At 45.3% G+C, this 21393-nt stretch overlaps 1 protein-coding gene across 1 annotated transcript in view; it reads right to left on the bottom strand.

The window, feature by feature from the left end:
* The window catches only part of TRIM71 (tripartite motif containing 71), a gene marked incomplete at its 3' end in the record, with an annotated part of 53360 nt that extends 35880 nt beyond the window's left edge, over window positions 1-17480 (bottom strand). The window contains exon 1 of the mRNA XM_084283150.1: window positions 16494-17480. Within this exon, the coding sequence (XP_084139276.1) occupies window positions 16494-17474 (981 nt within the window). The 5' untranslated portion in view covers window positions 17475-17480. The remainder of the gene's footprint in view (window positions 1-16493) is intronic.
* Between the last annotated feature and the right edge of the window lie 3913 nt (window positions 17481-21393).

Raw genomic sequence — 21393 nt, forward strand, 5'->3', positions numbered from 1 at the left:
GACCTCCCAGTCCCACCCCACTCCACTTTCAAGCTTTCCCCAATGGCTGTCTCAAAGAGAGCCCTTAAAAAGGGTTTATTTCATCCGATTGGAAGTGGTACAAGGGGAAATGGCCTGTGAACACCACCATACTTAACTCGTTAGGATCTAAGCGTTTCAGAGTTTGAGAGAGGGAAGAGAAGGCATTTACCAGCCCTAGCTGTGATTGATTTAAAAACAGTTTAGGCAAACAGGCAGAAGCAAGTGCAGGGCTTCCTTTCAGATCTGAAAAGAAACATATCTTGTTGTTGGCCCTCTGGTCATGCTCTGTGTTGTTTTTCCTTAGGACCATCTAAACAAGACAGATGTAGCCAGTATCCGGGCAGCAGCTGAAGCCTAAACACTAGAAAGGCACTCTGGGGTGGGGGGTGGAAGGGAAAAGAGGGAGAAGAGAAGAGGAAGCCATTTGGCTATAAAAAGGATCTTTCTTTCCTGTTGAAATGCAGTGGGGTAAAGACTGTCAGAATAGCTTAAGGGTGGGGAGGTCAAACGTGTTTTGAGATGTTAAAAAACTCTTAAGCTTTGCCAGAGCACTGCAAAGAAACCTTAAGGTAGGTTTTTGTTCTTCCATTCAGAGGACTTGCCACCAGAATAGCTGCAAGCAATTCTGAAGTTTCTGTGGTCTGTTTACTTGCACAAACGAACCAGAATTATCCAGTTAAGATTTTATCCTAATGAATTTTTCAGTACAAAATCATTTCCAGAAAAATAGTTTTTAATGCATTTTTGCCAATTCTCCATTTCAAAAATCAGTCCGTCCTGCTTATACAGTGTGCCAGACTCAGCAATAAGCATGCTGGTAAATGCACACTGAAAAACAGATTTTATTCAGGACGTGGCAACAGTACTCTGCATAATGCACTTTTACTCTATGCCATCAAAACTTAACATACTTCTGCTACTGAACACAATACAAATATTTTAGGAACCATTGGGACCTTTGTATGACATACCATTTAAATCCAAGAATGAAATTTCAGAGCTCTCCTACACCTTATGACTCATGAAGACAGACAATTAAGTTCTTAATGAAAGTTGAGATATAAGGGAAGGCTTAGTAGAACATGTTATCTTTTACCCTTTTCAATTTGCTTACTCTAAAATCTGCAAAAAGCATACAGCTTGGGGTGAAAAGAGATTTGCTATGCCATAGCATTTTTTAAATAGCAACTCCTGCTTATTTTCTAGTTTGTACTGTAGTAACATGCTTTTTGCTTAACTCAAGACAAAGAATTTAATGATGTGAAATAAGAGCCATTGGAGCAGAGTGCCATCCTAGACCCCCTTTTTTCCTACTGGAAGGAGAGCCAGGCTCATTCCTTGTTCTCTCTTGGGCCAGTTCCTGAGGTTCTGCTCTACAATACTGAAAAGACCCCAACAACATCCCAGAAGTTGGGCTTGAAGGTTCATTCACAGAACAGGAAATTTGATTTATGCCCGTCCCATCTTTGACAAGTGCATGCAATCAGGATACAAAAGAGCAAAGCTGCTTCTCCACCATGACCTTCCACCAGCAAGCCCCACACTTGAAGGGGATGGGAGTATAAGAAGGAGACCTGACTACCTTTGGGACAGGGATTGAGACGCAACTTCTGAACAGATGCTGGAAACCCATACCCGCTATTCCCCATCCCAGAGCTTAAGTTACACATCAAGAAATTAATTCCATTTGCTAATACAGAAGGCAGGGTGTTGTTAGCAACCTGACAATCCCACTCCACCACTGCTGTCCTCTCATGTTCTGTAAGCACCTTGTCTCTTTCTCAAGTTTCTGCATTCCCCTAAGACTTTCTACACGGGGTGGGGATTGCACTAACTGGTATTATAGCCTTCAAGCCTATCCCCATTGGGACATGGGCATTACTGCTCTCTGCATAGAAGAGCTAGCAGAGAGTCCTCAGAAGTGGTATGTCACACTTCTCCCTCACTTGGGCAAGCATTACGCATGAAGTCTTCCCAGCACCCAGCTGGATGGGCTTGTCAGGATTAAGAACCAGTGTTGGGTGTTCCTCAAGGCTGGTTTCAGATCTGGAAGACTGACTGGCCTGAAGTCACCCTTTTCTACATATTTTCAGGAAGAAGGCTCACCACAACCAAACAGTTGGGTCAGCAAAACGCTGGACATGTACAGGAAAAGATGCTGCTGCTCACAGCAACAAAGGCATTTGGGTAGAAGTGCTGCTTCCCTCTCACCTGGGGAAACTTCAAGAATGAAGAGACAATTAACGTAACCCCACTCACCATACGCAATACTAAAATTGTTCCATACTTAACCACTCAAGAGGTTCCAATGAAGCTGGCCATAAGAAACAATTAGAACCTAACACATCCCTCCTTCCCCGACTCTAAGGAATTCAGAATTTAGTATTAGATCAACACTATTTGAATCTGGTCAAAAGAACACGACTGAAAAATATTGTTAATCCCTTTTGTAGGGAATAAAGACCGTATCCCCTTACACCAGACATCATTACTTTCAGACGCCAGCACTACTGCCAAAATTATTTGGTCATCTAGTTTAGCAAGAACACAGCCCATCCTCACCTAATGTTTTTAAAGGAGATAACAGGTATGCCAGAAGTTGAATTACTAGAGGTGACATTCCCTCTTTCCTTTTATTCCAGGGTAAGATAAGTAAAGCAATTAGAATTTCCATACAAAATCTCAGGTTTGTAGTATACATGTATGTTAAGCCTTCCACAGTCATCCTCATCCAATCACTCAAATCATATCAGAAAACATTGAAAGAAATTAGAAAAATATATTTAAAAGGTCAGAACAAAGAATAGCCAAGAGATGGCAGTGTTTCTATCTGGGAAAGAAGAATACTAATTGTTGTTAGTATTCTAGTAGGTTAGGAAGACCAGCAACATAATGCTGTGAGTACATGAGCTGTGAGTCTTAAACTTCTCTTCTCCTACTCCTTTCACCCACAAACCAGTTAACCAAGAACTGGGTATAGAGCCTGAAGAGACTAGTCAGATTAGAGTAATTGTTTCAAGTAGCAGCAGTAGTATATCACTACAAACATCTAGGTTTATAGTAACTGGATGCTTCTAGACATGACAGTGATATTTTAAGTTTTAGCATGTACCAATAAATTAGAGCTACAAAAGGCCATCAGTGTAGTTTTAACATGACAAAATTATGTTTGATAAGTAATCTGATTTTACTTTTTCATTTTTGACTTGGTTACAAAAAGAGGAACTGTATAAATCAGTACTTAAATTTCACTCGGCATTTAAGCTAGCCTAAGGAAATCCCAAGACTGCCTCACCTCTGAATTTTTAACATGGTTATTGAACACTGGAAGATGAAGTTTCAGTTCACATGTTCAGTGCAAAGGTCACAAGCTCTGCAAGACCATGATCAGAAACATTCCAGGGCAGTGTTGCTTAATTCATGGCAACAGCTTTATTTAACAAAAGCACTCAAGGAATGGTTTCCCTCCGTAACTCCATATGGGATCAAACATGAAACAAGTCAGCTTACTCCAAGAAGTGGCATCTTTCACCACATGAGAGCTGGGTGTTTTGAGAATTTGTTTGGTTGGTTTTGATATTTTTTTTTTTTTATTTGTTTAAACTTTGATTTGTAGAGATCTTTCATGCTAAAAGCATTTATACATACCTAATCGTAATAAAAAAGCTATGCCATACACATTTGGCAGGAACTTCTCCCCTGCTTGGAGAAAAACAGATACATGAAATAGGAAAAAAAACAACCCGCACACCATGATATTCTCTCACTGATTTAGAGTATCTTTCAATAACAGCCATTTGCTCTTAGTGAACTGTTGGCAGCAGTTTGCCTGGGTCAGACAGGGGTCTCTGAAGACGGGAGTTTCCTTTCTTAGATTGCATGTGTAGTACTTTATATCTTTGCACATCATACTGCTCAAGGGGCACGTGCTACTTCACTAGAATACATGCACCCAAACCAAGTAACTAGATCTACAGCTGTGGAAGTCACCTTGGATATTTCCCCTTCTTTAAGGGCAAGGAACTATATAGCTGTCTATCAAACCCAGTCTCTGCCACGGAAGCCAACTGGAAAACTGCCAGCACATTTCTAAAATGAGAATCCACTAATACAGGTGGCGACTATTTCTTTACACGCATACCTTCAGTTTTCCTAAGAAAATCATAAGCCACAACATAGAAGGCGATTTTTCTTCATAGCAAGGAACAAACCAAGTTGTCAGAAGTGACAGGACTGATAATCAGAGCATATTTTCATTAGAATGAGTAGTTTGGCAGACTTTCATGCCAAAGCCATATCCAAATGCAGGTGAATTTCAGGAAGGCAGTAACTGCTCTTTCATATGCTAAGGATTACCTGGAAGAATAAACAATTTCCAAGACAGCACAGCATTTCTGCAAATCTCTCACCTGCTGATAGCATATTTGGATAGCACATAGTCATCTCAGCTGGGAAGCATCTCTCTACTCATTCTTTATTTTGGTGTTTGTTTTTACATACAACACTTCCTCTTTCCAATCTACCCCCTAGCTTATGAGAAATGTTTCCATTTATGTTTCCACCTTACATGGCATTAAAAGGAATTTAAATTTCAAAGTAAAAACAGATGAAAATGCTGTCTTCTAGAAGAGATAAAATTTCATTTGCTGTATGGTATTTTCAGGTTGAGACTTTTGCTATTACTCAGAAAACCGATACAAAAATATTATTTTAGGATATTAATGCAATAATATAATATTATATTATTAATATAGTAATAATATTAATAATATTAATATTATTAATATTAATTAATAATATATTTTTAATATTAATAAGTTAATATTAATTTAGGATACAAATAAGTTATAGCAGAAGGACACCTTGTGAACTCTTTTCTTTAGAACTGTGTACTTCACAGCTTCACATATTTTTTTTCCTGAAGCATCCGCATTGAACACTTAAGACAGAAGGGTGGTTCTAACAGGACTCTGGTTCAATACACTACTCTTAGATTGATTAGCTATCAAATTTTATCTTTTCTTCAAGAAAAGCCAGCCTGCCTTACTATGCTAGCCAAATCCTCATGAATACTGTATAAAATATTTACATAGGTATACTGATAATATACAATAAACAAATTAACAAAAGCATGTTGCTCAATAGAAGTGATGGTGTCCTTGCTTAGGCAGTGCCCAAACCTAACAAATAGTGATACTTGATCACAAGAATACTTTATAACAAAAGGCGAGTTACAGCTTTCAACAAAAATCCATGCAAAGCATACTAGCTATTTAATTCCATTTCAGTGTTTGGGTGGCTAAACTTATGGAAGAGCCAGGGAAGAAGAGCAAGTTTGGACAAGAGACAGGGAACAACTTCAGTACTTATTTGTCCCGCTTCCATACTGCATTTACAGCTGCAGGGTTTTCCTACCTCTGTTGTCCAGTGAGTTCAGCCAGCCTGGCATTTGCTTCCTTCCTCCTAGTTTTCAGCCAGCTCACCCTGCTGCTTTTTGCCAATGAATGGGTAAAGGGATCAGATACAGGATATACAGACTGAAAGAGGCTGAAGCACAGGAAGTTCAGATTTAGATGACAGGAGATACCTGTGCCAAGTGATGCAACTGGCTGGTTCTGTGTAGGTCTTCTTGCTTTGCCTGCATGTTAAACACCAATTCATTTTTTCCTCCCCAGAAAAATATGCAGCTTCCTCTTCCCACACTCTGCTTAGAGTCCACTCATCAAGTAGTTTCATCAGCTTGAATGCCTCAGCAGTCCTGTTCTTTGCTGAATGCATACACTGGTACCAAAAACAGGCTTCAAAATTGTTGGCATTTATGGAATGAAGATATCCTCATTGTCTTTACCAATAAAACAAAGCTATTAAGTTATTCAACTTAGTCACTTCTTAAACTAAAATAAGGTCCTTTCTGCCAATACAAGACATTCAATTACTGTGCAGCATTTACAAACTGCGGTATAAAAGTGAAGCTATTAACTGAAACAGTGGTTCAAGGTGAATTTGCATTCTAGTGACAAAAAAAACATACTTTTGCAATACCTGTACTTATAAAATTAAGGTTCTCCCCTTTCTGCTCTCAGTGTCACAAGTTTTTTTTTTTTTTGGCATCATTGCCAGGAGACCAAGCTATGAGGAACACCAATAAGTAATTGAAGTACTCTGTGATTACAGACTTTGCTAGCTCAGAGACAGAGGAGCCATAATGAAAGAACAGACATGGAAGTGATCAGGTAGAAGAGCAGCCTTTGGATCTGATCCAGACCTGAGCATATAGTATGCCACTAGAAGCTCCAGTGGCCAGAGAACACAACTACTCAAGTCTTCACAAAGACAAGCCCACCTTACCTATATCCAGTCAATGCCAAGGGCTCTTGAAAGGGAAAATGAATGTGTGCACTGTTAATTCAGTGCTGTACAGCTTCCAGCAGATTCTCTAACACTCCTTTGAAGGCTTATCATCTTGGATCGTACAGGAATTATTATAACAGCACCACACTCAGTTAAAACCTACAATTACTCCCTGAAAAATATTTCACACCAAAGTGACTCCCTCACATCTATTTTGGCTGTTTTAATGACAGTGATGTAAGATGCCAACACTGTTAATTCTCAAGCTGCTGTTTTTGTGGTAACTGGATACCCTCAACCTAAAGACAAAAAAAAAAAATAAATAAGGAGAAGAGTAGGTACCTGGCCACAGTTACACATACTTTGCAAGCAAACCCCAAGGATTCAGTCACTTTGTTTCACCTTAAGACTGCAGCAACCCCTGCCACAAGCAGCTCTTCCCTCCCTTCAAGCCCACATGGAGGAGAGGTTTCCTACCCTTGGTACAAAGACATAGCTTACTAGAGCATGTCTGATCCCTTCAGCTGGCTTCACTCAACTGCTGCAGTTAGCAGCTCAAATTCAGAGGTGCTTACTGAACTACTTTTTGACAAGATGTGTAGATAACGTATTTACTAATAAGGCAACAACATGAAGATAAATTATGCTTTTTTGACAAGTGACAGTTCTCCAAAACCTATCCCAGCAAGTATATCAAATTCATAAGTATCTGTATGCAGTTTCTCCCTGGCAAAAGTAAACCTTAAGAGTGGCCTGAGGTTTGGAGCAGGTAGCCTTCCAACAGCATGCCAGATATGCAGAAAGAGTCAGTTCAAGACCCTCCAGGCTTGTTTCCTTTCACAGCAGCCTGCCAACCTCTGTATTAGCCCTTTCACCTACAGCCATACAGCATACCTCAAGTAAAGGAGCCATGCCTCACACCAACAGAGAGCTCTAGGGTCATACACATCAGTTATCAGTTATTTCTGCTCTGGTAAGAGACCCACAGTCTTTGAGAAAACAGATGATGCTAGAAAAACCACCATGAAACAGTATTGTCAGTTAAAATAGACAGTCTGGAATGTAGAAAGCAGCAGACACCTCAACTTTAAGAAAGAGCACAGTTACCTTTCTGGACATCACCAACAGCCCCTGCTTTAACCTTGACCTCATGCCTAACTCTCAGTACCTCCACAATACTCCAAAGGGAGGAAGAAGGGAAGCAAGGAAGTATTACAGTCCCTCCCAACCATCCTCAGTTGCCATTTTATTAAGTAAAAGCAGCACTGGAAAAACAGGGACCTCACTGTTTCAGTAGTTTTCTTATTTTGTTTTCTGCAATTTTAAGGCTGTTAGTTTGGTTATTTCTTCCAGAGAAATTCATCTACTCCTGACCACTGCCAGCTCTCTAGTTCTGCTTTAGAGTTTGTTTTTTTAAATAACAGTCCCTCCCTTCTCTTCCAAAAATATTTGCCCATCCACTTAAACCCCTGTAGCAGAAGTTGACACCAAAGGCATTGTGTTGGGACACCTTTGTCATGTTGCAGCTGCTTCTACAATAACTAGGAATGCTATTTGTTATTTCTTTCATCTTTTACTCAGTTGATTCAATATAACTCAAGAATTTATCCATGCAACAGTTTCTGGAACTTGCAAACATGTCAGCGGCAGAAGCAGGGTTTTTATTACCCCTGCAAATAGTGACTTCTCTGCAAAGATGGTTCTCACCAGAATTTGGGCTGCCCTTCCTATTTATGGCCAGCCACAGAAAGCCTGGCTGCCAAGCTGCCCACGTAGTGTGTCTGACCCACTGGGGCAGCTCCTTTGGCAACCCGTTTCTCGCCGAGAAGTGCCTTTCTCAAGTAACATCCTTGTATGGATCAAGTATTCCTGAAATCTGAGTGACTTTGTCTAGCAGGCTGCAGACCCCCTTCACGCTCCGACTTCAATGTATTAAATCCCCAGCGCCTTTGGGCACACCATATATAGCAGTGGGGGCGGGGGCGCTGCTGGGGGAGCTTAACCCTTTACCAGCAGGCCCTGGAAAGGGGAGTCCTTTTGTTCTGAGGTTCTTCCTCAAGGGAAGAGATGCACTCTGCTCCACATGTCTGTGCACTTACCAAGGCATTTGAGAACCCGGTAGTTCTGTAGTGGACTTCCAAATGACAAAGACACAGCAAAACGCTGGAAGCAACCTGATTTTTATCTTGCATCCCTCATCACCTGATGTGACATTACTCAATGTAAGGGAAGATCAGGAATGGTTACCTGCTCAGGTGACAGGGACTGGTGCCAGCTAGTTCCCAGTAGGAGGGCAGCATCCTCTCGCTCCTTGGTGCGACACTGGCTTGGGTTCCAAAGCTTAAAGGCATCTACAGAGCAGACAGCTTTCAAGCTTTGCTTACACCAAACATTTAGGGAATTTTATATTGTACACTTTACTGACAGTATGGATGGCACAAGCAATAAGCAGCAATTAAATGAAGAGAAAGGAGGTGTTTTGAAGTTGATAGCTGGCATTTTCCCCTAAATAAGTTTGCCTTTTGCTCACCAAGATCAGCTGAAGAAAAAGTTGCATAAAGTTAGTCTTCTAGCATATGCCTGCCACTCTCTATGCTTAGGTACTTGCTGTCCAAACAGAACCCAGGACAGCACAGAACAAGGGGAAGGTACAGCAACAAGCTGGAACACTGCTATCCGATAATGCCACCAGTTTGATTTCTGAATGAGAAGTCCCTCACAGCCCTTTAACTCAGCTGAACACATCCTTTAGTAGTTAGGTATGTTGACAACACCTTAACCAGGGAAAGGAAATATTTACAGTAATTGGCAGTTTATAGCAACATTGCCTACCCACAAAATGCATGGGATGAACATGTAAGACCAACAGAAAAACAGAAAAAGATAAGGTTCAGCAAACTTAAAATACCTTTAAATATTTTGGCTATGCACGCAGGACAACATTAAAGGGAAGATGATGCAACACGAGCTTAGCTATTACCTCTAGCTCAGAGCTATCACCAGAGACCATACATGTTTTTCCTCCTAGAGCACCAAGACCCTTGCAAGGGCTGGCAGTTGCTACTCAGCAGTCCTGGAAAGCATTGGGACCAGCCTTGGTGGTGATAGTGTGAGCTTGGTGAGGATCATACCACAGAGTAACTGACAGGAGGAAGATAACTACTCAGGTAGCTACAGGAAGGCAGCAGCCTTTGACTATTAATCTGCTGCTTATTTCAAACACAAGGTTTTTCCACTTCTCTTTGATTAGAAGAAACTATTTTCACAACAGATACCATCTTAGAAATACCATTTTAGAAATGCATGCTATACACAAGTGAAACAGAGGGCTGGACCTCTTATTTCCTGCAGCTGAACATGTAACTATGAATTAATTGTTCTGAAGTGTCTGTATTGTCCACATAGCCAAAATGTAGCACAGCAATACAACACAGAACATACATTCATAAGCCTCATCTGTGGGTACCAAGTTTTTCACTCCTTTTCATGCTGAAGAACTAGAGCATTCAGAACTGTTCAGCATTTTTCATCCACAAATGAAGTGATTAGCTATAGATGCCATAGTTGACAAATTATTTGAAGGTTGGTAAAAGGAAAGAAAAAGGGAGAAGTAGCTTAGACACAGAATTTTAGCAAAAGGACTACTGTACCAACTACAAACCATTTTTCTTTAAAGAAAAAGAAAGAAAGAAGAACAAAAGCTAAAATTGTCCAATGTCATATTGCTCTGTAAAGGAGCTTTTGAACTCCAGTTAGTATTCAGATAGTATCGCTGATTCTTTATTAATCTTTTTTCTATTTCTATGAATTGCAAAGTTGATTTGGATGCACAAACAATTCATTAGACAAGAGGACAATACCATCCCATCCCCACAGCCCTTCAACAAGCACAGGAATGGAAATTAGAGAGTAGGTCAATGGATTTGTACATGCACTTGGCTGCAGCTCCTTCCATGTACAACACAACCCCACTCTTAGTGTTTAGAATCAGGGATGTCCATTCATTAAATTTAAAGAGTTCTTGCATTACCAAGCAGTATTTCCATTCCCATCCAGTATTTCTACACTTTCAAGTTTAGTGACATGGTAAAAGCATTTTTAAGAACTATGTACTACATATTTATGATCCAATATTATATTTTTAATTGCTCTATTGAAAGATTACAGGTAAAGACAATAAGCCTGTGAAATCTTATCTTTGGTAACACCAGTTATGTTTTCAGCACATCAATCATGCAAATTAAGATCTGTGCTCTCAACACATCAAGATCTTTTGTCTGATGGAAAGACACAAACAGCATTGCAGGAAGGAAGGGAGCATGGCAGGAGAACTAACAGGGCCAAGACAGTACCAAAAGAAGAGTGATACCTTCTTAACTTTAAAAGGGATAACTAAGTAGTTTTCCTCTAAGGAAGCATGGCCTGGCACACATGTTTACACACTGAAAATTTAGCTGAAAGGATACTCCTAAACACACAAGATTTTTTTGCCAAATTGATACAAAATTCAGACAGACCCTCTCTTGAAGTGATACTGTAACCATGATGTCTCCAAGTGTGAAAGTGAAATTACAATAAGAACTTTCCTTTCCCCTCAGTATAGAGGAGATTAGTTTCATGCCTTTCTGTATGCACATATTCAGCCATATTTTATAAAGTTATTATAACTTCATAAGTCTATGCTGTGGTCTGCATGCAAGCTTCTACTGTACTGATACTGTTGGATTCTAAGTTTTCCAAGTAAAAAGAGCTCATGAAAGTCCCTCAAACAGATAAGGCATTTATATTTCTTCCAGTTAACTCACTGGAAACCATCTGAAGTCATGCTTAATTAGGCCAGGAACATAATGGTATCAAATTATCACCAGGAAAAGCTTCACTGTATTTTCCCTAAATGTTGTGAGTATTTGAATGTCAGTTGTACCAAATGAGAGGAGTAGAAGGTAGGTTTTTGTTCTGTCCCATATGGTATTGCTAACTGATTTTTATTCTATCTAGTATGATATTGCTAACTTGAACGGACTTACATTCTCTTACAAAATAGGACTTACATTCTCTTACAAAATAAAAAAATTGAAGAAAATACCTTTTCATACAGGGAAGAGCCAGAAGTTAAACGCTTACTGGAGGAAAGCAAGGCAATTTAAGAGGTGAGCTGCTTAGCACCAGGTATCTGAACACTGTCCAGAAGTAAGAAGCTAGATATATGTCAAATTAGAGGTTTATAAAGCCCTTCATCATCCAGAAGCTATGTCCCCATTCCATGGGCCATGTATGAACAAAGTAACTCAGTGTTCTGCTTTTTTTACCAGGTAAAAACCAAAAAAAAAAAGGAAAACAAATGTCAGAACTTGAATTCAAAGTACTGTCTTTAGAATGGACACTTGCACATGCATTTGATATACAAAAAGATGCAGCAAATATGATAAACAAAGCAGCAATATTTAAAGAAGTCTGTGCACAATTTATATACTGGAAATACACATTTGTCTAGATCATGTAGAAGTTGTCCTATAAAGCTAAAGGTATAGGAGGCACTACTATGAAGTACATATGAAAACTGATGCCTCCAGAATGTACTCCTAAGAGTTTAATTATTTGTTTGGAGGTAAAAAAAATAAAAATAAAAATAAAAAAATCCCAATGATCAGAAAAAAAAAAGATAGGAAAACCCTGCATTTGAATCACGTACTGCAGTTTCATACAAATAGCCTTTAAGATAGAACTAAGGGGACAGGCATATTTCCCCTTATGCCAGCTGTTTTGGTGAGACATTAGGGTGGACAACATAAAGAGTGCCATAGAGCAAAGCTCAACGTTGGCAGCAGTGGCAAACCATTACAAAAGGGGACCATATCTAACCTACGCTTCCTTCCCAGAAACACTCTTCCTCCTTTTCCCTTGTAAAGTTTCGGTTTTAACCAGGTTCTTCTGCAACTAAAATTTGCAGTAATGCTAGGAGGAGGAAGACAAGTTTCCTACCACATTAATCAGCTAAACTGGCTCAGACTCATCTGCTGAGCACATACAACCAAGCCTGGTGGGAAGAGGAAGAGATGAGATTCTCTTCTTTGAAGAGCCATGAGATGTCACCACACAGCTTGCTCTTGCTGTGGAACCAGAGAAGCACACTATGAAGAGCAGCTTAGGTATGAATTCAGTCAGCAATTTCAGCCAAGGTACCAGACTTTCAGCTGAGATGGCAGATGTTTGTATTCCTTCTCCTAGGGACACACAAGTTTTCAAAGTTTTCTTTTACAACCTGCAGAACAATAAGTGCAATTTGTTGTCTAAAAAGACAAATAGGGAATATATGCAACTCTAGGATTCAAAATAGCTGTCTGATTTCAGCCAGTCTTGCCCAAGGGCACTGATATCCCCATGAATCCATTTCAACTCACTGACCCAATAAGAAACTGCTAAAGAGTTTGTGAATTAATCTAAATCATTGAAGAACTTGACCATAATCAAACCATAATTGATACAAGAAAAAAAAAAGGAAAAAAAATTGAAACCCTTTCTTGCAGCAGGGGTAAACCATGGTACTATAGGATTTTGCCTATGGTCTCTGAACCACTTTAGAGATGGAACCTGTAAAGCAATATGAGAACTATGGGGTCACAGACCATTAAGCTGACTGAGTTTATCCACTCTGCACTTTCCCTAGAAAGTGTTAGAAGTCTGCTATTGTAGTCTTTTGACCAAGTACCAAGTGATACTAACTAAACCATGTAGCACAGCTGAGGACTGGCACACAAAGGAAACTCCACGTCATTTAACTTGATACTTGCTGTGTTTTCCACTCCTTGCAATAGTGAAGTTATTTGAATCCAGTTACTTTCTTTCATCTCAACAAGCCAAACATCCTACAGCAATTCCAGCATTTTCTAAGCACCTAGTTCGGTTTGCAGTCTCTGATAATTCTACAGAAAGAAAAACAGATCTTTCATGCCAAGATATGAGACAATCAGGTACGCTGAAAAACAATCAGCTCATTTGATTTAATTATGGATTGCGGTAGAACCTTTTCCATGGTAAAGTCCTATTCGACTAGCTTTTATCACAGCATCATCCAGTTACTACTGCAACAGTTTTATCCATACAAACATGGTCACACAGATGAAAACTTCAGGGCTGCAACAGAAGTATTGGTACCTTTGTAGAATGCTCTGAAATATCTGACTGAAATTAAGTATTCCCCTTGCTGTCCCAAAAACATTTTATACCAGGCAATGAGGTTCCAGGTGTTAACTAGCCCAACTGGACCAGGTATCAGCAGAAGCTCTGTTAACAAACACAGAAAGATTGGCCTTTACTTTTTCCCCAGCAACACAGTTCACTTTCCTTTCATGCATCTCTAGTATTTACAGGCACTATCCACCTTGAACGCAGTGCCTGGAGTTTTGTTTTCCCTAAGGAAAACAAATATTTGCCTCCAAACAATATGTTGTTATTGTTATTATTGTGAGTGAAGTTGAGCTGTTAAACTGTATTCTGTGAGTGCCCGCAGTCACTAATTACCATCAGTGAGAGCTGAATTCTTCATTTTTCTGCACTGAAAGGATGAGCAGCTATGTTGATTTCATCCAGCAAACATGTTTCAGTAGCCTTGTTCTGAGACTTGGAACACACCCAGCAAGCAGCCATCAGCAGTGCTGTTTCCCCCCCTTTCATTTGAGGGGGTCTCAAAATGGGGATGTGGGAAGGGGGGAGGATTGGAACTACACAGAACTTCCCAGGAGGAGGGGAGGAAAAAAAAAAACACTGAAAACTAGAACCAAAAGGTGACAAGTGATATAGTGATGGTGGAAGGACAGAGGAATATCACGTTAAGAGAGGAAGAAGATAAGGAAGCCAGCTGCTTTGGCCCAGAGAAGCTGCAGGAACAGGGTCAAACTCTTTGCAACTTATCTCAAATAGGATGAGGAGGATATATCCTAGGGAAGCAGCGCTCTACATCTGAGAACTACTGTTCTAGCAGCTTACAGATTAGATTGCCTGTGCCTGAACTTACCTGCGGGACACACGCCTGTGAGGAAATATCCTGCTCTGTCACCAGCTTTTTCTACTTGCATACCAAGTAGAACCACATTTTATAACTGCGCAGACTAACATTTCGAGCTACCATTCCAGCCTTGCATTTTAGGTTTGCTTTTACTTTGTTTGGCTGTCTAATAATGCGTTTAGTGCATCACTTAAGCACTCTCTTGGAAGGCTGCCTTTCTATTTATCATACCTTTTATGAGGCTGTAAATAGCATTCTTTGAATTAAACAAGCAATAACCCTCACTGTTTTGCAGCCACCCTCTCTCAAAAGTTGTACATCTTGCATCCCATGTGTTGTTTTTCTTTTTTAATTGAGAAAGATTTACAGTATAAACTGTTCTCATAGTCTCTCCCAAATGTTTCCCCTTGAGTTAATAAATACTTGCAAATACTAATCAGGCACACCCACATTAAGAAACCACCAAAACTCACCAATCAAGAACAGCCGTAGATCATTAATTTGCAGAATAAAAGCTTCTCAACAGGAGCTGAAGGCTTGAAAACACTCACTTGTTTTAAAACAATTTCTCGGTCTACAGGACACAAGGACACCCAAGACTGATCTTGATGCATACACCCTTTTCCAAGCACACTTTTGAAAATAAAGTTACATAGAATAAGTTAACAAGCCTCTTTAGAGGTCACTTCTAGTTAAGCTGTACATTTGGAGCCAGCCTAGGATGTCTTCCCTTTGGTGTTTATACTTAAGAAGTCTACAAAATAACTTGAAGCTCCTGCCCCTGCCACTTCTTTGTTGGGTGGTAAGGACTACTCAACATCTACTCTAGGAGCTGCGCACTTGTGATATGGCCACAGCTCATGCTCCACCACGTCACTTAACACACTCCAACAAGAAGTTTTGGGTTCTGCAAACACAACAATGAGAAGTTTTTAGCCCAAAGGTGTAGTCCAAAATGAGGGTAAACCACAATTTTTTTAGCATCTTAAGAATCCTGTGTCCCTTCACTCCTGCATTCCCTGTTACGTATAGCAAGAAATCCACAAGCAGAAAGATACCATAAAAAGCTGTAAAAACAGCCCAATGGCCAGTAAGATGGGTTTTGAAAACAAAACCTAAAAAGTTTCCTTGCCCCTCGAGCACACCCTCTGACCTCCAGTGCTATTTTAAGTTTTTTCCCCTTTCTCCACTGAACTCCTACTCTCCCTCCTCAGTCACTGGGAGCTTTAACAAACAAGAAGAGGTCTTCCAGAGCTTTCTAGAAAGTTCAAGACACAGGAGAGTTAGAGGAGGTAGAAGTGCCTCTGCTTTCAGTTTGCCCTTAAGGACATCACCACGTTTCACTACGTTAAATGCTTTTGAGCATTTATTAAACCAGCATCCCACAGAAAACTCTTACACCTCTCACACTACCCTGTCTTCAGCCAGTGTTTCCCTCTGAAGCAGCTTATGCTGATACGGTACGGGGAGGAAACTATTTCTAGCACTGAGGCAACTGGAAAATTCGAGCAAAGCCCCCCATCCTGACCCCCAGAAGGGGGGGGACACAGCAAGCCACCATTTCCCACTTGGAGAAGAAAAATCAAGTTGCGAGTTATCACAGCGAGAAGCCACATCCCAAGAGGACTGAACACACTTCCAGCACATTTTGAAGAAGGAGCGGTCTCTTTGAGAGCGCTTGAAATCATTTGGAGGGCAGCTTTCAGGCAACAAGAGAGACCATATAGAGCAAATTTTTTTTCCCCCCCCCAAGAAACTCTGTTAGCCACTGGCGGGAGACGGAGGTGGGATGCACAGGGGCGGACAACTTTGGGTCAAAAATATGAATCATTTTACCGACTTCACAAGGAAGAAAAGATGTATTTTATTTATTTTGAGTCGAAGGGTTAAAAAAAAAAAAAAAAAAAACCTTCACTCTCTCGGTTTCGGGTCTGCTCCGTGCCCACCACCCCCCCGAGGGGCTCGGGGAGGCTCCGCGGCCATTTTCCCCCACCCTTCCCTCCCTTCCTCCCTCCCTCCCTCCTCGCCCACCGCACCCCTCGGGGGGGCCCCATACCGACCCTTAACGGCACTCAGCACCCCGGGAGGGGCCCCACAGCCCTACACCCAGCCTCACCTCATCGTCGTGGTGCTGGCAGTAGCTGGCCCGGTCGGGGAAGACGGAGAGGATGTTGTAGGGCGAGGCGGGGTAGGGCGGGCTGAGGGCGAGCGGGGCAGCCGGCCCGGCGGCGGCAGCAGCAGCAGCAGCAGCAGAGGGGGGCGGCCCGGCGGCGAAGCGCTCGATGAAGTGGTCCTTGGTGAGGCGGACCCGCTGGTGAGCCCGCACGCAGTTGTCGCACAGGTGCTCCTGGCAGTCGAGGCAGCGGGAGCTGGCGGCGTTGCCCTCGTCGCAGGAGCTGCAGCGCGGCTCGCCCTGCCGGCTGTGCGGCCGCCGCAGCAGCAGCGCGGCCGTGGAGGAGCCGCCGCCGCCCCCCGACGACGAGGAGGAGGACGAGGACGTCGAGGAAGGCGCTGCGGACGACGAGGAGGAGGAGGACGACGACGAGGAGGCGGCGGCGGCGGGCGAGGAGCCCGGCGGAGCCGAGCGGTGCGGCGGGGGGCGGCCGTGGTGCCGGTTGTTGCCGCCGCCCACCCCGGGGGCCGAGCCGGCGGCGGAGGGGCCGGGGGCGACGGGGCGGCCGTTCTTGTGCTCGTCGGCGGCCGCCGCCACCACCACGACGTCCAGCAGGTTGCTGAGGAGGAAGTTGGAGGAGGGCAGCGCGTCCATGCCCGACGGCTCCGAGATCACCACCTTCTGGTCGCAGATGGGGCAGCGCAGCTTGAGCGCGTCCCCCGCGCCGGGGTGCCGCTGCGCCTCCAGGCACTGGCGGCAGAAGGCGTGCAGGCAGGGCAGGACGTGCAGCCGCCTCGGAGGGCCCCCCCCGCAGGACGAGGAGCCGCCACCTCCTCCTCCTCCTCCTCCACCCCCCCCGGAGGAGCTGGAGGTCTGCGAGGAAGACGACGAGGTGGAGGAGTTGGAGGAGAGGGGAGCCGGCGAGCCGCACATCTCCTTGCAGAGCGGGCAGATCTGGAAGTCGGCCTCCGGGAACGAAGCCATTTGCGAGGGGCCTGATCCGGGTGGAACTGAAGGCGGGGGGGGGGGGGGGACGGGGACGGAGAAAAGCCGATCTCCCCCTCAACACGCAAAAAAGAAATAAAAGAAAAGGAAAAGTGAGGCGAGGGGTGGGTGGGGGGGGCGTGCCGAAGGTAGTTTTGCAAAGGGCTTTACGAGCACGCTGGCATCGATCAGTCGTTTTGCCAAGTGGGATCGATTGGCCGGGTTTGCAAATAGGGTGTCATCGATCCGGCGGTCCGCAGGGAGCTGCTGGATCCTCGCCTCGTACCTCGCCGCCGTGGGGATGAGGGGGGTAAGGGGGGGGGTATTTTTGGTATCAAGGTGTAGCCGACGCGCTCTCCCTCAGCAAATGGATCCTCTCTTCCCTTCCATGTACTTAACCCCCGATCCCCCGCTGCATTAGCCGAATTGTATCGATCCCCGCAGCAGTCAATACCTCACGCAGTCCTCTCATTTCCCCCCCTCGGGTCAGCAGTTTGACAAGGCGCTTTGGTTACCCGTCTTCTCCCTCGACGGAAAGTGCATGGGCGCCGGGCGCCAGGTCCCCCCCCCGTGGCCGCCGGGGCCCGGGCTCAGCTCAGCTCAGCTTTGCTCTGTCCTGGCTCTTTTGCTTTGCTCTCCTCCGGCCGCTGCGGCTCCCTCCGGGCTGGGGGCAGCGGGGCTTAGCGCGACTTTCGCTCTTTCTTCTTGGGGCGTTGGGTTTTGTCCTCTTTTCCTTTAAACCTGTGCTTGGCGGGGGGGAAGGGGAAATTTCGTTTCAGTTCCCCCCTCCACTTTTGCAATCCAGAGCAGCTCTAGGAGAGAGAGAGGCACTGAAACACAGCGGCCGGGCAGACTTCTCCGGCTCCAGTCCTCCCCCGCCGACGCCTGCTCCGCCACCGCATGACTGGGGGTGGGGATGGAGGGCGGCCTCGGTGCCCACCCCACCGGCGGGACCCAGGGGAGGAGGAGATGGATGGGGCAGGGAGGGAAGAAAAAAATTCAAGAAAAGGCTGCGGGGACGGCGAGGGGACGGGATCCGGAGGCTGCTCGGAGCAGCCCCCCTGGGCTGGGCTCGCACACGCCGCGGCCGGGCAGAGGAGCAGCGGCAGGTCCCCGCCGGCCGCCCTGAATTATTCATGGGGGGTGGATTATATTCGCTCGCACAAATTGGAGCCGCTGTGCAATGCTATCCGAGAGCGCTCCGCTCGCCCCCCTCCTCCTCCTCCTCCTCCTCTCCTCGGTTCTCGCTCGCTCGGAGCCCCTGCAGCGCCTGGGATCACGTTTCCTTTGTCATCGCGCCTCTTCGCGTGGGGTTTTATTGAGAAAACAAAAATAATATAAAACCCGGGCGGAGGGAGCGAAGAGGAGGAGGGGGAGGAAGAAAAAAAAAAAAAAAAAAAAAAAAAAAAAAGCAAAGCAGCCAACCCACCCCCCTCCCCCCTTTTAAAACCCACCTCCCCCTGCAAAACGCCTGGCCGGAGCCCGGCGGCCCCGGGGGGCGAATTAGCAGCAATTACTCACTGATGCGGCGGCACCGTCCCGGCAGCCGGGGAGAGCCATCGCGCCGGGCGCCTTCCCCGGCCCGGCGGGGGTGCGGCGGGGCCGAGCCCGGCCCCGGCGGCGCGGCTGGGAGGTGGGGAAGGGTCCGGGGAAGGGGTTCAAGGCGGGGGGCAGCGCATGGCCCGGCCTCGGCAGGGCTGGCGGCGCTGCCTCTGGCCCCGCTGCGGCCGCCGGCACTGGGGCTGGGCGGCGTGCGGGAGCCTTTTAAGCTCCGACGGCGCGGGCTGACTTCCGCCCGGCTCCGGGGGGCGGCCGGGGGGCGGCGGCGGCGGGCAGGAAACATTCGCCCTCCTCCTCCTCCTCCTCCATCTCCTCCTCCTCCTCCTTCTCCTCTTGCTGCCCGACCTGCCCCCATCCGCCCTGCCGGACCCCCCGCCCTTTGCCGTGGCTCCTTTCGGAGCCGGGAACCCCCAGCCGCCTTCACCCCCCACCCCCTTTATTTTTATCTTTTTTCCCTTTTAATTTATTTATTCCTTTTCGTCTGGGGGCTTTGCGAAAGCGTCGGGGCGCTAAGGTGGCTTCAAACCTGCCGCATCCTTGCGCCCAGCCCGTTTTGCGCCGCTGCGGCCGGCCCCGGCTCTGCTGCTCTTTCCCCTCCCGACCACGAAGCCAGCAAAAAATCGGCGTCCATCCCCCTCGCACCGCCGCGAAATCCCGGCTGTGACAGCAGCAGGGCGAGGGGGGCTCGCATCCATCCCAACTGGCTGCCGCGGCGCCGCGCCCCTCGCGAGGGGAGATGTTGGAGAGCGAAGAGCTGAGATTGGGAAGGGTACGTGGAGGATTGTGCATGGAAGAGGTGGTTAAACAAACAAACAAAAAAAGCCAAATGAACTCAAAACAAATGCACATCAAGTAGTGATAATAAATAAGGGAAAAAAGAGTGAAAAGGAAAACAGGCTATTGAACTACACAGAATGAGGTTCCTCCTCTCTTTAGGCCCTAGACATACAAAAAACTAGGCACTGACTGAAACCATCTACTTAGAAATAAAAATGCCTTTTGCCTTTTGCTGACAGGTACTAAACCCAGCAATGAGCCATGCCTGCGAGCATCTCCAAAAGCTCTTCAGAGACCCGAGAAACTCAAGAGCACAGCGTCCTTATGCCAGACCGCGCACTGGGAATCGCTGAAGAAGTCCACGGGGCAGCTCCTGTGCATTAGGTTATAAACAAGCATGAATATTTATCGTGCCCCTCAGTAGTGTATGCAGCTGGGAACTTGCGTTATTTATCAGTAAAGGATTCGGCTCCGGGGCTCTGTTCTTTGTATCCTGTATCCATATGTTCACAGCGGAGCGTGCAGGTGAAACCCACCACGGCTTTGACTAGCAGAGGTTAAAAAATCATTGAGCCTTGACTCGACTCTGTTTATTTGTACTGTGGTTGACGCAGAGGATTATGATGCTGTGGAGCTTGTCCTTTTCCAGATGAAGCCAGTTAGTTGCGAAGAGCGGTAACTCCCCGAACAACAAACGCCCAGCCGGGCTGTTTGGGTTTCCCAGATAACGCCTTCCGCTAGCCCCTTTGCTTGAAATCCTCGCCTTTTGCATTCAGAAATATTTTAATTGGGCAGAAATCCCCTGATGCGTGTCTCCAGGCATATCTGACACCCCTGCCTTCCTCGGTGACAGCTGTTTGCTTTTCAGCTAGCCGGCTGAGGGGGGAAATGCTGCGCCTCCATGCTTCAAATGGCTCCTGCGGGTTCACGAGGCTACCTGCCTGTGGAAGGTCCTTTTTTGCTGACAGGATCCACTGTGCTTGTGCCAAAGCTCCTGCACCTCCTGTACCACTTAAACCCTCCCCGAGCTTGTAAAAACCTATAAGCATTCCCTGTCCCCAGACAGTGGGTCCTTATTCCCCGACTGTCATCCCCGTGTTTGGGCACCTCTGTCTTTCTAGATCTAAGTCCCTCTTTTCTCCTCCTTCCACCACCCCGAAGGAATGCAGCATTTTGAGGCTTTCAAGTATGGATGCCTTTCTGTTTTCATTATGAAAAGCACTGAAATAAAGCTAAAGGGAATACACCGATCTCACGCTCGCTTCTGAAACATCAGCTGCTGGAGCACTCGTGTGCTCGGCGACACTGCAGACAGTGCTGAGCATTTTTCTGCTTAGTGCATTGACTCGATGCTTTTCGATCCAATTAACTTCTTCTGCTATAAAAAAACCCTCGGCTCTCCTCAGACAGAGCAAGGCCTTGATATATTTCATTTGTTTTCTAAGCCGACAAACACAGGGGTGAGTAACAGCGTGAGGGTGATAGGTGAAGTACGGGGGTCCACTGGTTCCTCGGTAGACAGCAGGATGAGAACTTATTTTTATGATTTTTCCCTGGGAAGCTCATGCTTCGCATCTACCCT

Source organism: Netta rufina (assembly GCF_964035555.1).
Source record: "Netta rufina genome assembly, chromosome: 2".
Lineage (NCBI taxonomy): Eukaryota > Metazoa > Chordata > Aves > Anseriformes > Anatidae > Netta > Netta rufina.